A 15,986-nucleotide genomic window follows, 5' to 3' on the forward strand; every position below is an offset into this window, starting at 1 on the left:
TAAATTTGTTTATGTCTTTTATCGACGGAAATATTTTACACAAAAGAGATCACTTAAATGTATACCTAATACAACGTTGTTACATACCATAGTAACATAGGCATTAAAATTATTTCTCAGTTAAGATTTCCACACATCTCCACAATGTACATTTCTGTTCTGATAATTTCAGTTAACAGTAAAAAAAAGGTACTGTTGTCGAAACAACGTCAAATGAAAGAAAACACCTACATAATTTTTTCTTGAAATTGTTAATTCATGTGCAAGATAGTGGTTTATGTGAGACAATCGGAAGTCAGCGATAACGTAAATTTGCTAGAGAAATTCGGAAGCTGTTTCTGATTTATTCACGGAGAATGTGTGAAATACTTAAGTTAAACAATAAGGGAGAAGTCGTAGAAATTCTGCTGCACGTAAGCAACTTGTAGCTTCGTTCATACTCCGTGTTCCACACCTGCAAGCACAGCATCGAACGTTTATTAGTTCATTACAGGTGATGCAGTAATAAAAGTGACGAGTCGCTAAATATCGATGATAAATCGCTGCAGCTATTAACTATTCAACTGTCATTTCATCATGGAGTCGTTGGTGAATTCCAATTAATTGCGCCACGTGCGATAATAAACAAACGTAATAATTCACCACCAAATCAAACTGCTATATTGTTACCTGTTCTAACCGCGCTTCAGGGATAACTCAAACGTTGTACAGTTTTAATGTGCGGCGCTAACAACACAAGAACTCTAAGGCTATTGCTATACTGATCACTGACACCACGGCCAATTGAATTGAGGATGGTTGCTGCGTTGCGCTCCTGACGTCATGGCGATGTGGGAGCAGTTCGCCCCTTGGAGGTGTCTCCTCTAGTGGTTATAAGCTCCTCAGAGGGTCTCCGCACAGTTAAGTATACAATGTAAAGAGGTGTTTCAGATGGCTAAATAGAGCACCAACTTTGGAGGTAAAGTAAAACAACACAAAAATTTTAAATTAAAACAATGCTGTTATTTACCACTGCAGAGGTCATCTGACATCAATAGCAGGGAGAAATTCTGTAACGTTTGTTAGCGAAATGAGTAAGCATCAGATATTCGCTAATAGATACAAGGAATCCTACGAACTTAAGATCCCGAACAAAAGCACCATATTATCTCAATTCGTGAAACACCTTGGAGATAATCCAGATTACTATTGAGTATCCAGTGATCATTACGAGAACTCTACGAAATATCTTTTGATGGTACAGTAAACCCTTGTAGTTCTTCCGTCATAGGAATTCTTTGGCTGTACCAGAAACACAACAGCTTTTGTGCTTTAACAACCTCGACTACAAAATGCGAGCGTGCGACGCTAAAATGGTACATGTTGCCATTGAATTAACGTATGTATTTGCTTAGCGTCTACCGTCAACCTGACAACATTAACTCCTCACAGAATCTTTAATCTTAGTATAAAAGGATTTTGTTTGTTCTGTAAGATAAGTATCAGACGTTGTTGTTGAAGTCTCTAACTCGAAGAATGGCTTAGTGATGATCTATACGAAAAATTTCCTTCACTTTACGTCTACAGTCACAAATTTTTTGTCAACAGATTACCGGTTTCGGTCTATAATGACCACCTTCAGATCTGTTTTATAAAAATAATGTCCTAATATACTGCATTCATACTGGCATCGTCAAATGTTAAACGTAAAATCAGCTCCAGTATCGTCAAATATATGTAAATAACAGCATATGCAAGAGTTATCTTGTCAGCAGCACTACTGTTCAAAACTTTCCGTAAGCTGTTGCTGTTGTGGTCTTCAGACCAGAGACTAGTTTGATGCAGCTCTCCATGCTACTCTATCCTGTGCAAGCTTCTTCATCTCCAAGTACATACTGCAACCTACTGTACTCATCTTTCGGTGTCCCTCTACAATTTTTTGCCCCCACGTTTCCCTCCAACACTAAAGTGGTGATCCCTTGATGCCTCAGACCGTTTCTACCAACTAATCCTTTCTTCTAGTCAAGTTGTGCCACAAATTCCTCTTCTCCCCAGTTCTGTTCAACACCTCATTAGTTACATGATCTACATATCTAATCTTCAGCATTCTTCTGTAGCGCCACAGTTCGAAAGCTTCTATTCTCTTCTCGTGTAAACGATTTATCGTCCATGTTTCACTTCCATACATGGCTACACTCCATACAAATACTTTCAGAAAAGACTTCCTGACACTTAAATCTATACTCGTTAATAAATTTCTCTTATTCAGAAACGCTTCCCTCGCCATAGCTAGTGTACGTTTTATGTCCTCTATACTTCGACCGTCATCAGTTATTTTGCTCCCCAAATATCAAAACTCATCTACTACTTTAAGTGTCTCATTTCCTAATCTAATCCACCCGGTATCGCCTAATTTCACTCAACGACACTTCATTACCATTCATTTACTTTTATTGATGCTCATCTTACACTCTCTTTTCACGATATTGCCCATACCGTTTAACTGCTCTTCCAAGTCATTTACCGTCTCTCCCTGAGTTACAGTACTATCGGCGAACCACAAACTTTTTATTTATTCTTCCTGACTTTTAATACACTTTCTACATTTGTCACTGATTTCCTTTGGTGCTTGCTCTGCGTGCCACAAGACTGCCTCACGTTATTCTCATATAGTATCTCTGTTTCGTGTCCATCAGCCCTAAGAAATGCAGTCTAACTTCTAGGCCAGTGCAGACATCTTTAAGTTTCCTGTATTTTATAACTTCAGAATTTCAAAGACTGTGTTCCATTCATTAGTGTTAAAAACTTTTTCTGTATCCACAGATAATACAGTTGTGGTTTGTTCTTTCTTATATAGCAGAGTCAGTACTGCTTCGCAGGCTCATACTATCACTGGAACCCAACATTTGCTCCTGGAGGTCGGCCTCCGTCAGTCGTTCTATACTTCAGTTAGCAATTTGAAACCTTGAGTGATTCAACTGGCGATTCGGTAATATTCACAGCTGGCAGAACCCTTAAGAAAGGAGTAAAAACTATTATCACAGTCGGCAAGAGTTGCTGTCTCCGTGAGTTCGTCGCTGACATTCTACCTGACTTTGTAATTCCGTTATGCTACTTAACAAGTCGACGATTATTTCGGTAGCTGTGGAAGACAGGGGGGCGTGATTCCACATATCATTTCCTTGCTGACGGTGGAAGAGCTGAAGAGTGGTCCTTTGGGAATGCAGTGCGCAAAAAATATAATTCCCCGCCATGACCTATGGCCCTATTTTTGGAGCAGTGGCTTTAAAGATAGCCGGGTCAGGTGTGTGTGTGTGTGCGTTGTCGCCGTCACTGCGCTGTCCGCTGGTGCTTGTACTCGTCAGGACGTTTCAAATGGTCGCCTTCGTTATCAGCGACAGGCACATCCACTGACCGGGCAGGACTGCGCACCTCAGCCGGACCCGTTCACTCAATTACCCGCGACACCATCTCTGCCGGTATTTGTCACAATTACCGGTCGGGCGTGTCACTGTCACTATTCGATAATCGAAAAATCGAGAATAAGTACAGCACTGTGAAGAAGATCAACTTTAAATCAAGCGACGATAATGAAACTGTTCTACTAGCAAATAAATAATTTCTAGACGCACTTTGCTGCAGGTTGCTATACTTTTCTCTGAGGCCAAATCCACATTTCGCACTTATACATCGCTCTCCTTTTTTTAGACACTTAAGCAGCAAAGTAGTCATATGGGTATATTACAGGTCTCTCTCCCCCGACCAATAAATATTTTTCAAGAGGCTAAAATTCCTAAAACTTTGCCCACTCACTTCTTTTATTCTCGACCACACAGATAGGGTAATTATTTGAAGTACACCGTATTTTTCTCGACAATCAAAGATTTTACAGTTATATATTTTGGCATCTGTGCAGGATTCATACGGCCGTCATTAACTGACTGATGAGCAATGTACTCGTCCAACTGAATGTATTACATACCATAATAAACATACATTGAGGTGACACAAGTCATGGGATAGCGATATGCACACGCACAGATGACCGGAGAATCGCGTACATAAGGTATAAAAGGGCAGTGCATTGGCATAGCTCTCATTTGTACTCACGTCATTTATGTGAAAATGTTTCCGACGTGTTTATAGCCGTACGATGGGAATAAACAGACATCGAATACGGAATCATAGTTGGGGCTAGAAGCATTGGACATACCATTTCGGAAATCGTTAGGAAATTCAATATTACTAGATGCACAGTGTCAAGAGTGTGCCGAGAATACCGAATTTTGGGCATTACCACTCACCACGGACAACGCAGAGGCCGACGGCCTTCATTTAACGACTGAGAGCAGCGGCGTTTGCGTGGAGTTGCCAGTGATATCACACAAGCAACACTGAGTGACGTACGACGAAAGTATCCGTTGGAACAGGCGACGAAATTTGGCGTCAATAGACTACGGTAGCAGACGCTAGACGCGAGTGCCTTTGCCAACAGCACAACATCGCCTACAGCGCCTCTCCTGGGCTCGTGACCATTTCGGTTAGATCCTAGACGACTGGAAAAAAGTGGCCTGGTCTGATGATTTCCGATTTCAGTTGGCAAGAGCTGATGGTAGGGTTTGGGTATCAGGGGGATGGCCATGCCCATGGATGAAAGTTTTCAACAAGCTAGTGGTGGCTCCATAACAATGTGGGCAATGTTTACGTGGAATGGACTGCATCTTCTGGTCCAAGAGAACCGATTATTGACCGAATATGATTATGGAGGGGTACTTGGAGACAGTTTGCAGCCATTCATGGACTTCAGTTCCCAAACAATGATGGAGTTTTTATGGATGAGAAGGTGCCATTACACAGGGCGACTACTGTTCGCAACTGGTTTGGAGCTCACGCTGGACAATTCGTGGGAATTAACTGGTCACCCAGGGAGCCCGACGTGTGTCCCCTCGAACACTTACGGGATACAATCGAGAGGTCAGTCCGTGCACAAAATCTTGCACCAGCGAAACCTTCGCATTTATGGACGGCTATAGACTCACCCTCATTCTGCCAACGGCCTTGTCAAAGAGAGCAGAGGCGCAGACAGAGAATCAGGGGACTCTCTTGTCCCCGTGGTGGGAAACTGCCCATACAGTTGGAAGAATCAGCAAAGTTCCACAGCATGAGGAAGTGGAAGGCAATGGAAACCACTGCATTAAAGACAAATAACGTGTACACACAGGACATGTGGACTGTAATTGAAAAGGTGTCATGATGATCTCTCCGTTGGTAAAAGATTTCGGAATGGTTCCCCATTCGGACCCCCGGTAACGGACTGGACAAAGGGGAGATGACCATGAGAAAAAGATTGAATAACCGGCGAAAGGATAACGTTCTACCAGTCGCGGCGTAGAATGTCAGAAACATGAACGTGGTAGGGGAGCTAGAAAATCTGAAAAGAGAAATGAAAAGGCTCAGTCTAAGATATAGTAGTGGTTATGAAGTGAAATGGAAAGAAGACAAGGATTTCTGGTCAGATGAGTATAGGTTAATATCAGCAGCAGCAGAGTATGGTATAACGGGAATAGGATTTGTCATGAATAGCAATGTAGGGCAGACAGTGTGTTACTGTGAACAATTCAGTGACAGGGATGTTCTTATCAGAATCGACAGCAAACCGACACCAACCACGATAGTTTGGGTACACATTCCGATGTCGCAAGCTGAAGATGAAGAGAGAGAGAAAGTACATGAGGATACTGAAAGGGTAATATAGTACGTAAAAGGAGAGGAAAATCTAATAGTCATGGGAGACTGGAATGGAGTTGTAGGGGAATGAGTAGAAGAAAAGGGTACAGTAGAAAATGGGCTTGTAACCAGGAATGAGAGAGGACAAAGACTAATTGAGTTTTGTAATATATTTCAGCTAGTAATAGCAAGTACTCTGTTCACGAATAACAAAAGGAGTAGGTATACGTGTAAAATGCGAGGAGATACGGGAAGATTTCCGTTAGATTACATCATGATCAGACAGGGACTCTGAGGTCAGATACTGGGTTGTAAGACGTACCCAGGAGCAGAAATAGATACAGATCGCAATGTAGTAGTGATGAAGAGTAGGCTGAAGTTTAAGAGATTAGTCAGGAAGAATCAAAAAGCAAAGAAGTGGCATACGGAATTACTGAGGAAGTTCTATAAGGATACTGATGCAGCAGGAAGGACTAGCTCAGTAGGCAGTACAGTTGTAGAGGAATGGACATACCTAAAAAGGGTGATCACAGAAGGTGGGAAGAAAAACATAGGTACAAAGAAGGTACCATGGGTAACAGAGAATTACTTCAGTTACTCGATGAAACAAGGAAGTACAAATATGTTCAGGAACATTTAGGAAGGTATAAATACAAGTCGCTGAGGAATGAAATAAATAGGAAGTGCAGGGAAGCTAAGACGAAATGGCTGCATGATGAATGTGAAGAAATCGATTGAAATTGTAGTCGGAAGAACTGACAGCCTACAGGAAAGACAAAGTAACGTTCACTGAAATTAAATGCAAGGGTGGCATCGTTAAGAGAGTAACGGAACTTCCACAGGTAAATGCAGAGGAGAGAGCGGATAGGTGGAAATACTACATTTAAATCCTCTATGGAGGTGAAGATTTGTTTTATCTGATAGAAGAAGAAACAGGAGCCGATTTAGAAAAGATAGGAGATCTAGTATTAGAATCAGAATGTAGGAGATCTTTGGAAGACTTAAGATCAAATAAGGCAGAATGGGCAGATAACATTCCATCATAATTTCTAATATCATTGTGGGAAGTGGCAATAAAACGACTATTCATGTTGGTGTGTAGAAAGTAAGAGTCTGGCGAATACCATCTGACTTTCGGAAAAATATCGTGCACACAGTGCCGAAGACTGTAAGAGCTGAAAAGTGCGAGAATTATCGTACAATCAGCTTTACAGCTCACGCATCCAAGTCGTTGACGAGAATAATATACAGGAGAAGGTAAAAAATTGAGGATGTGTTAGATGACGATCAGTTTGGCTTTAGGAAAGGTAAAGACACCAGAGAGTCAATTCTGACGTTGTGGTTGATAATGAAAGCAAGACTAAAGAAAAATCAAGACACGTTCATAGGATTTGTCGACCTGGAGAAAGTGTTTGACAATGTAAAATGCTGCAAAATGTTCGAAATTCCGAGAAAAATAGGGGTAAGCTGTAGGGAGAGACGGGTAATATACAATATATACAAGAAACAAGAGGGAGTAACAAGTGTGGACAACCAAGAACGAAGTACTCGGATTAAAAAGGGTGTAAGACAGGGATGTAATATTTCGCCCTACTTTTCAATCTGTGTATCGAAGAAGCGATGATGGAAATAAAAGAAACGTTCAAGAATGGAATTATAATGGAAGGTGAAAAAATATCAATAATAGGATTCGCTGATGACACTGCTATCCTGCATGAATGTGAAGAAGAATTTCATGATAAGCTGAAGGGAATGAACAATACAATGAGTACAGAATATGGATTGGGAGAAAATCGAATAAAGACTAAAGTAACGAGAAGTAGCCGCAATGAGAACAGCGGGGAACTTAATATCAGGATTGATGGTCACGAAGTAGTTGAAGTTAAGAAATTCTACTACCTACGTAACAAAATAACCAACGACGTACAGAGCACGGAGGACATCAAAAGCAGACTAGCACTGGCAAAAAGTCTATTCCCACCCGAGAGATGTCCACTATTGTGGCTTTTAGCATTCTATCTGTTCGTGCAGCCGAAAAGCTGACCTCCTTCGCTATATTACACTGTGAGGGTGCGACTAGACCAGTACGATGCATACTTATATGAATATGATGTCTGTTCTTTCGGACATGTCCAAAAGAATAGACACCATATCCATAAAAATATATAGTCTGGCAATACCGGCCATGACCTTCCTCTTCTGTGCGGATGCACACTATTACCTGAACTCTTACGGGACTTGGTAAGAATGTCTTCCACGAGTAATGAGTGTGTTGGGTAGGGAGATTACGGATGTACTGTGTGGACATTTAAGGTGAGAATGTGGGTCTGGTGGGAGGCGTGCGCGAGATAGTCCCTGCAGTCACACTGTCCACTGTGCCCTCGATGTCTCCGATGGATAGAGCGTCTGCCATGTAAGCAGGAGATCCCGGGTTCGAGTCGCGGTCGGGGCACACATTTTCACCTGTCCCCGTTGATATATGTCGACGCCCGTCAGTAGCTGAAGGTATTAATATGTGATTCTCATTACAGTACGATACAGGCGATTCCTGTGACAGCCGTGGTTGAATATGAGGCGCCTTATAGTTTTCGCGAGTCATCCGAGGCACTGATTTTTCGCCTGCCAAAAGTTACGAATCAGTACCGGGTTCAATTTGGCATGCTCTTTACCTCTGTATCTGGATGTCTCTTGCTATTCTGTGTTCCACTTCCCTTTAGTTGGTGATTTAATAACGTTTAAGAGACACTTAGTGGGTAATTTCATGTGTTCCTCGTTGCGTCATAGACGACTGCTTTTGGCTAGCTAGTCTGCTGTTACATTGCTAGATATGCCACAGTGTGCATTTACTTCGTACGTTGTTACTTCCTGAGACTTATATGCAATCTCTAATACCAGCTTCATGACATCAAATGCTGCTGAATGTATGGATCTTCCACTGCGCAGATGTCTTCATAGTTCTAGCGATGATTCGGAATCAGTAAGGATAACGAATCCAAAAGCGTCTCGTCATACTGAAGGATTTTAGAATAGCGAAGAGCTCGGCTGTCGCAGTCGTGAGTTCCTCAAGGTGCTTGAATTTCACTCTATTATGACGCCTGCTATCCCAGTAAGCAAACCTCATCAAACTTTATTCTTCGAAGATTCGATGTAGATGAATCTCGAGTTGTTCGTTTGGAGAGGTAGTGCGTCAAAATCACTTATTTGAATAACCACAGTGAAAGTCCAGATGAAATACAACTTGTGATTCCAGCAGATTTCCACAGTAGTCTGCTTAAAAGTAGAGTAATCGCTGTGCAAACATGATTTATTTGAGAAATGGACAATTGCCCTTGCACAAAGGAGACGAGTAATACTTTTAGTGAGTCAGTGTATAGACGTAGAGCACAACTTCGTTAAGCTATAGATTTCTTCTAATATTTGACGTTCTGCGAACTGCAAATAAAAAATTCGCTCTCAGGTATTCGCAACGTAAGTGTAGGGAAGGCTCATTTGCTTCAGATGAAAGAGCGTTACTCGGTGGAAACTGCATTGCCTCATACTCCAAGTGCTTTGTATTAACATTTGTCTAATCGTCTTAGACATGCTTCGGAGTTACCCCAAAACAAAGACAACAATAACCCATATATGGACGTACCAAAGCACGAAACAGTCTCAGTCAAATGTCTCATTTTTAACTTAGAGGTTAAATGTTGAAGTAACATTAGTAAAACGTAACCGAAGTTGATAAAACACCGCTTTTGAAACAGTGAGTCACAGCAACATTTTCATCGATGACCGCAACTCCGATAACAGAACAAAAGCCACATAGTGGACAAAATGAAATTCATATTATTTTCCCCGCGTAGGTGGCAATTACTTCAGCGGACAAATGGGCAGTATTAGTTGTAATGGCAGCACCAAATGCAGTCGTTAACAGTTATTGGTACTGATAGTAATCACCTGCTTAGGTTAGGAGTTAAATTTAAACTCTGCTTGTATGGTGTACCTCTTCAGCTTTCGGTATCCGACACGCATCTTAATTAAATAAAATACGTAAGACAATTTGTGTTATTGGTAGCTGTTAAGAGATTTAAAACGTTTATTATGATATTCTCCCTCATTGCGGTTTCATATCTGATCCGAATACTGCAACGTACTGTGCCGTCCATGTTCGTAGTCGGGCTTACTGAGAATGGCTAATTCGCTTTGTCCATGAATGCCATTCTAGATGAGCACACGGGGCAAATTTCTTGCTATTCGCAAAGCTCGTTATTAGCACGCCATTTATCATATTGCTTTGATGGTGTTTGTGTGGACCATAGCACACTGTAAGAAGGCGCTCGGAATCAGAAATAATTCACGCAAATAATCTTTAATAGCTCACATTCGATATACTTATAGGCTAACAGTCACTGCAATTATAAGACTTCAGGTCCTAGTGAGACATAATGCTCTCGGGAAAGAAACCGAATAAGAGTACGTACTGATGATAGTGCAAATGTACTGAAACGTTTTTGCCAATAAAAAAGTAATAGACGGACGCTGCATGATCTGTTGCAGTACGTGTCCGCTCATACCGTCGTTTGTCATGGATATTGGGGGGGGGGGGGGGGGAAGGGGGGAGAAGTGGGCGTGGTTGATCCGGATGCCGTCTGTGATACTCCTCCGCCGCTTCCCGTAGATTTCTACCTGCAGCTTGGATGAGAACCATTTCCACCGTTTCCTGCATCGTGTACTGGGACATAATTGTTGACTACTAGAAAAATTCTACATTAAGATCATGATTTAAAATGTAATTTTCAACAGTTTTGTAGTTGATTACTGAAAAAATTCAACATGAAGGTCCTCATTTCAAAACTATGTCCAACAGTTTTGCACTCTGGAGGTGTTTCGGTTTCTGCACAAATAACACAGTTGTTCTATGTCGTGCGACTTTTGAACCACACTGGATATCCTTATGGTGGGATAAGCCACAGGCTTTCATTAATTCATTTTTCTTCATTGCTAGTACTCCCATGGTGCTTGTGCAGAACCTCAGGCTGTAGTGTGTGGAAATCATAGAAGAGCATTAAAATTTTAGTCAGGCGCCGAGACATGCTCAGATAGTCCAATTGTTTAAGTCGCAGTTGGGGACGTATTTTTATTAGACACGATGTATTCATACCAAGTAGCCATAATTAAAATGCAAGTACTGACAGAGATCAGGTGCGGCTGTAATTATCGTATAGCAGCAGATATTCTAACATGTTAATACGGAACCGATTTATGCGTGAAAAAATTAGTTCCGACTTCGGCCACCAGCTGAAAATCTGGTGGTATCAATGCAACAAAGAAGTAAAGAATTTTTTCCGTGCGTAATGGATTACGAATAGGACCTGAACAGAAAAGATCAAATAAGTAAGGAAGGCATAATGTTCATTTTTATTATAAACTGCCACCTATGCAGTTTATTCAGTATGAGCACTGGAGACGTCGACAAGATGCTGTTCAGCACCAGATTTGCCCCTGGTGGCCAAAATTGGAACTAATTTTTTTCCAGGGTAAATCGGTTCCACAGTAACTCATTAGCATATCTACCAAGTTCCCTTGCGATACGATGATTACCATTCCGTCTACAGGCCACAAGTGGCCCATCGGGACCATCCGACCGCCGTGTCTTCCTCTGGGGAGGATGCGGATAGGAGGGGCGTGAGGTCAGCACACCGCTCTCCTGGTCGTAATGATGGTATCCTTCACCGAAGCCGCTACTATTCGGTCAAATAGCTCTTCAATTGCCATCACGAGGCTGAGTGCACCCCGAAAAATGGCAACAGCGAATGGCGGCCTGGATGGTCACCCGACAGTGCTTAACTTCAGTGAACTCACTGCAATCCACTGCGGCAAGGCCGTTGCCTGATACGATGATTACAGCCTTTTAATTTATTTTTTAAATAAAATAATTTTTTTCGTATAAAATGAAAAAGTTCCGCCTGGACGTCTGTGAATAGCCCTACCACGCGGTATTTCCTGTGTCTCAGTGCGGCCCCGTTCGTTTACAGGGTCCGGCGAGCGCGGCGAGACAGACAGCGAGCTGCCCGCGTCGGAAGATGAGTTCGCGGAGGACGAGCTCAGCCTGGCCGAAGCGCCTCGCCCGCAGCGGTCGCCACCCCCGCCGCTGCTACACTCGCTGGCGGCCTCCGCCGGCTCGCTGGACGGCCGCAGCGGCCGCACGCGCCCTCCGCCTCCGGGCCTGGGGGCGGCCGTCTCCAGCGCCGCCTCCGAGTCGCCGTTCTACGAGCCGACGTCGCCGGACCTGCGGTACAGCAGGTGCACCGTGGCGCACCTGCCCAGCCCGCCGCCCCCGGCACCCGCCTCCGGAGGCCCCGGCGGCAGCGTGAGGCGGTCCCGCGGCCACCGCAGCAACGACAGCGAGTTCCACGAGGGGATGCTGTTGGACGCTCTGCTGCACCAGCTCTACTACCAGCAGCAGCAGCAACAGCAGCAGCACTCGCTGCCCTTCGCCAGCCCCCACGTCCCCGAGCTGTACGGCCCGCACCGGGCGTCGCCGCAGCTGCCCCACAGGACTCTTCCGCACTTCTACCACCACCCCGGCGCCGAGGTGTTCACCACCCTGCGGCACCACCACGCCGGTCCCGCCGCTTCGCCGGTGCAGCACCGACACCACCACCAACAACAGGCGCAGAGGCGAAGGCCGCCCGTCGCCCACTCCGGATCGGCGCTCGGCCTGTCGTAGTACCGCCTGCTGCTGCTGCCCTAGCGCAGTGGCGGCAGCCGAGGAGTGTGCGCGGCAAGGATCCGCTCATTTTGATACTGCCCAGTGAGTTGTTACTGTACACAACCGTCTAGTTGTCTGCACGTGGATGAAAAAGAAAAAAAAAACAATAAGCATTCCAGTATTTTGACAGCAAAGCGCTTTCCAGACTTTCACCCTCACCAGAAACCTGCAAAGAGAAGCACATGAGCTAACAGTATGCTGTGCGTACGTTCAGTAACAGATGCTGGTCATTGCTGTTGTACAGGGTGTCCCAAAATTATCTTTACCACTTTACTTGATAATAACGACTACTTTTCAGCATGTTACAAGTTTTCTTTCCTTACTCATAAACGTCAATGTGTTGTCCACATCCGCTATATATTCTGCTTCCATCCATGTACACTCCAGTAAATTTATGGTGACAGGTCCAGAAACATTGCAAATGCATGTGCTGTAGGTATGTATTCGTAGTTCAGTAAACCTGATTCTTTACAAAACTTCATAGGAAGACTAGTGGTCGAAAGTGGTGTCTGTGTGTAAAGAAGCGTAGACTGCCCTCTTGGGTACTGGCGAATAAGCTACGAGACTTTGAAGATATGCACTATGTAAATACTTTCTAATAGATCTGACTAGAGAAATAAATAGGGAATAGTCACCCAGCACACACTTTCATAAATTCAGTAACAAAAAGAGATAAGGGCTGCATATGTAATATGTGTGAGGACACGTAGATGAATAGGTTTGGAAATACAGTAATTTCCTTTGAACGTGTGTTAGCTACCTGATTGCACCGTCAGCTGTGCAACAAAGCTATCTTCCCTTTCCCTTTACATCTATATTTACATAGATACTCCGCAAGCCACCATATGATGCGCGGCAGAGGGTATCCTGTACCACTACTAATAATTTCCTTTGTGTATATAACTTACGAAAGCACAACAAAGTTGGTTGTCAGAGTTATTAACAGCTAAGTTAATTCACTTCATACATAACATCATGTTGGCAGGTAACAAGATGATGTCTCATAGCAGCAGCCAGCAGTCGAGCACCCTATGACCTGCCTACTGCCAGCACCTAAAACACCATTAGTATGTAAGGAAATTTTACTTACCTCTTACATACACTAAGTGGAATGTGCATCTGTATGTGTGTATGTCCAGGGTCTCTTCACAAATTCCTATATTGATTTCAACCAAATTTCGCACAGAAGTAGCAGGACACTTGAGCATTAGTACTGTGGGATCTTTAATGCCCTAGCTCAAAAGGAGAGGGGATAGAGGCAATAACCCTTTTTTCCAGTCTCTGGCATGTAGGTTACCCTGTTGACACACATTATGGGTTAACAATATCAATCTGCCAAACCAAACTGCTTTGCAAGGCAGCCTATATGTCAGCAGTAAGAAACAATTTTCTTAGCTCCAACTTCTATGCTGCCCTGCATGACAGATATGTTGTGTTGGAGTAGTATTTTCCTGCTTTATCGAACTGCCTTTGCGCATGGTAGACACATGGGAGTAGTATTGGCCTCCTTTATTCAACTGTATAGGGTGGAGAGCATAGAGAGGTAGTGGGCAGGTGGCGAAGGAACAGAGGAGACAGAGATCGACAGAGAAAGGGGGAGGAGAATATATCAGAGGGAGTGGGAGGAGGATAAGCTCAAAGAGACAGGTGGAGAGAATGGGCAAAAACAAGAAGAGGAGGAGATGTAGAGAGAGAGAGAGGTTGGAAAGGAGGAGACAGACAGATAAATGTGGGATGAGGAGAAGATAAGGAGGAAGAGTGGGACACAGAGAGGGGGATGTGGAAGTTGTAAAATCTTAGCGCTGAGGTTTCTCTGTGGGCTTTGATGTCTGAAACAGCTGCTCCTTAAAGGTAAAAAGACATAAACTCTCATGCAAGACTTTATCCACTGTTGATCTGGACACCTGCAACTATCTGGTCACTGTACACACTGATTTGTCAGAGTCCCTGCAAACTCCTGTCAACCCTCGTCCATGTAGACGACTTAGATGACCGACCCACTGTCTGTGAGGAACACTACCTGTTTTCCTAAATGACGTATGTCAAGTCCAAATAGTTGGTACGAACGGCGGTTCTCTACCACTTTATGTCCGAATACTTCGCTGAAATTGGCTGACGATCTTCGTCTCTATGAACCATTTTTCGTCAAATTGGCAGAGGCAGAACCTGGAAAATGAAAAACTTTTGTTTTCTTTGTTACATGTAGAAAACCAGTTGTTATTACCTGACATAGTTTTGGTGTAAAGATTAACTATACATACCCTGTAGCACACCAGAATGCGTCACAGAAACAGTCGAGTCACTACGGACAAATTTACAGTGTTTCTGATCCGTCCAGGACGACACCGATATTGAAATATTTCACTCCTCTTTGTGGCCTTAAGAACGAGTTTTTGTAATCATGAAATGTTGTATTTCCTGTATTGTTCACGATTTTCTGAATCACACAGTTGACAGATATCGTTTGTGCATATAAAACTGTCTGGTATATAAGAATTTGAGTAGTCATGTGTCTTGAATAAATATCAAACCTGCAGTTTGCTGTTAAAACAAATTAAAGGTGGTTTTTATCAAGTGTTGTTAATATGTCACTTGGGAACATACTCATGAAATTTTTTACGTTCAACTTAAATGCGTAAGCTTTTATCACTGATTGAATCATAAGAAATGAACGAAATTGGAGAACTAAAGTAACCTCCCATAATAAATTAGCATTCCCGTTTTACAACTTGGTATTTTCCTTTTCCATTCCATTATGTAATTACCATATTGAATTAAATTTTTGTATCCAACTGTACCAATCATGGAAGAACGGTGATATTTTCAAAAATTTCAAGAAATTCTTATTCAATATTAATAAGATCAGCTGGCAATTATGGATTGTTTTCATGTTATGATGAACCAGTGGTATCTTGCACACACATTCATATCTATTACTACTCTGAGATGCTATACATGTCACCTTTCTGATTCACTGTTTCAGTTCATAATCGCTGATACAAATTTGTTGGTTTGGGTATGACGGACTTTTTTCAACATAAGTAAGGGTGAAAAAATTCAAGCAATGATGCAAGAGTTTATTTTTCCTTTTTTAAACAAATTGTTGGTAGAATTCAGAAGCATTTAGTGCAAGGAGCATAAACGAGGTATCTCTGCTTTCATATCCATGATATTTGGAGGAAAAATCAGTGTACCTTAAAGTCATAACCTTTAAGAAAAATATCTACTTGCGATTTTCCAGAATACTGAATTCTTGTAACACTGCAGTGGCTCGTCCTGTTTCATCATGGAGGTGAAATGACTAATAAGCATGAGATTTTGAAGGTTAGTGAATTTTGGAAGCACATGAATTATTAAAGATAACTGAAAAATTGTCCATCTTTGTAAGACTAGATTTTTTACTTGTTATAGTCGCACAGCAAAATATACATTAAGAGATTGTAGTCAGTTAATAACTATGTAGTCCAGCCTATGGAAAAAGTTTACAATGTAGACTCCTTGAATTACAAAATTTCGAAATAAATGG

General features: G+C 42.6%; 1 protein-coding gene across 1 annotated transcript in view; it reads left to right on the plus strand.

The window, feature by feature from the left end:
* Positions 1–12,418, plus strand: part of LOC126482124 (atrophin-1-like) — a 412,049-nt gene extending 399,631 nt beyond the window's left edge. Inside the window, exon 7 of the mRNA XM_050106100.1 lies at positions 11,724–12,418. Coding sequence (XP_049962057.1) covers positions 11,724–12,418 — 695 coding nt within the window. The remainder of the gene's footprint in view (positions 1–11,723) is intronic.
* Positions 12,419–15,986: the final 3,568 nt, after the last annotated feature.

This window comes from Schistocerca serialis, chromosome 5 (assembly GCF_023864345.2).
Source record: "Schistocerca serialis cubense isolate TAMUIC-IGC-003099 chromosome 5, iqSchSeri2.2, whole genome shotgun sequence".
In the NCBI taxonomy this organism is placed as follows: Eukaryota; Metazoa; Arthropoda; class Insecta; order Orthoptera; family Acrididae; genus Schistocerca; species Schistocerca serialis.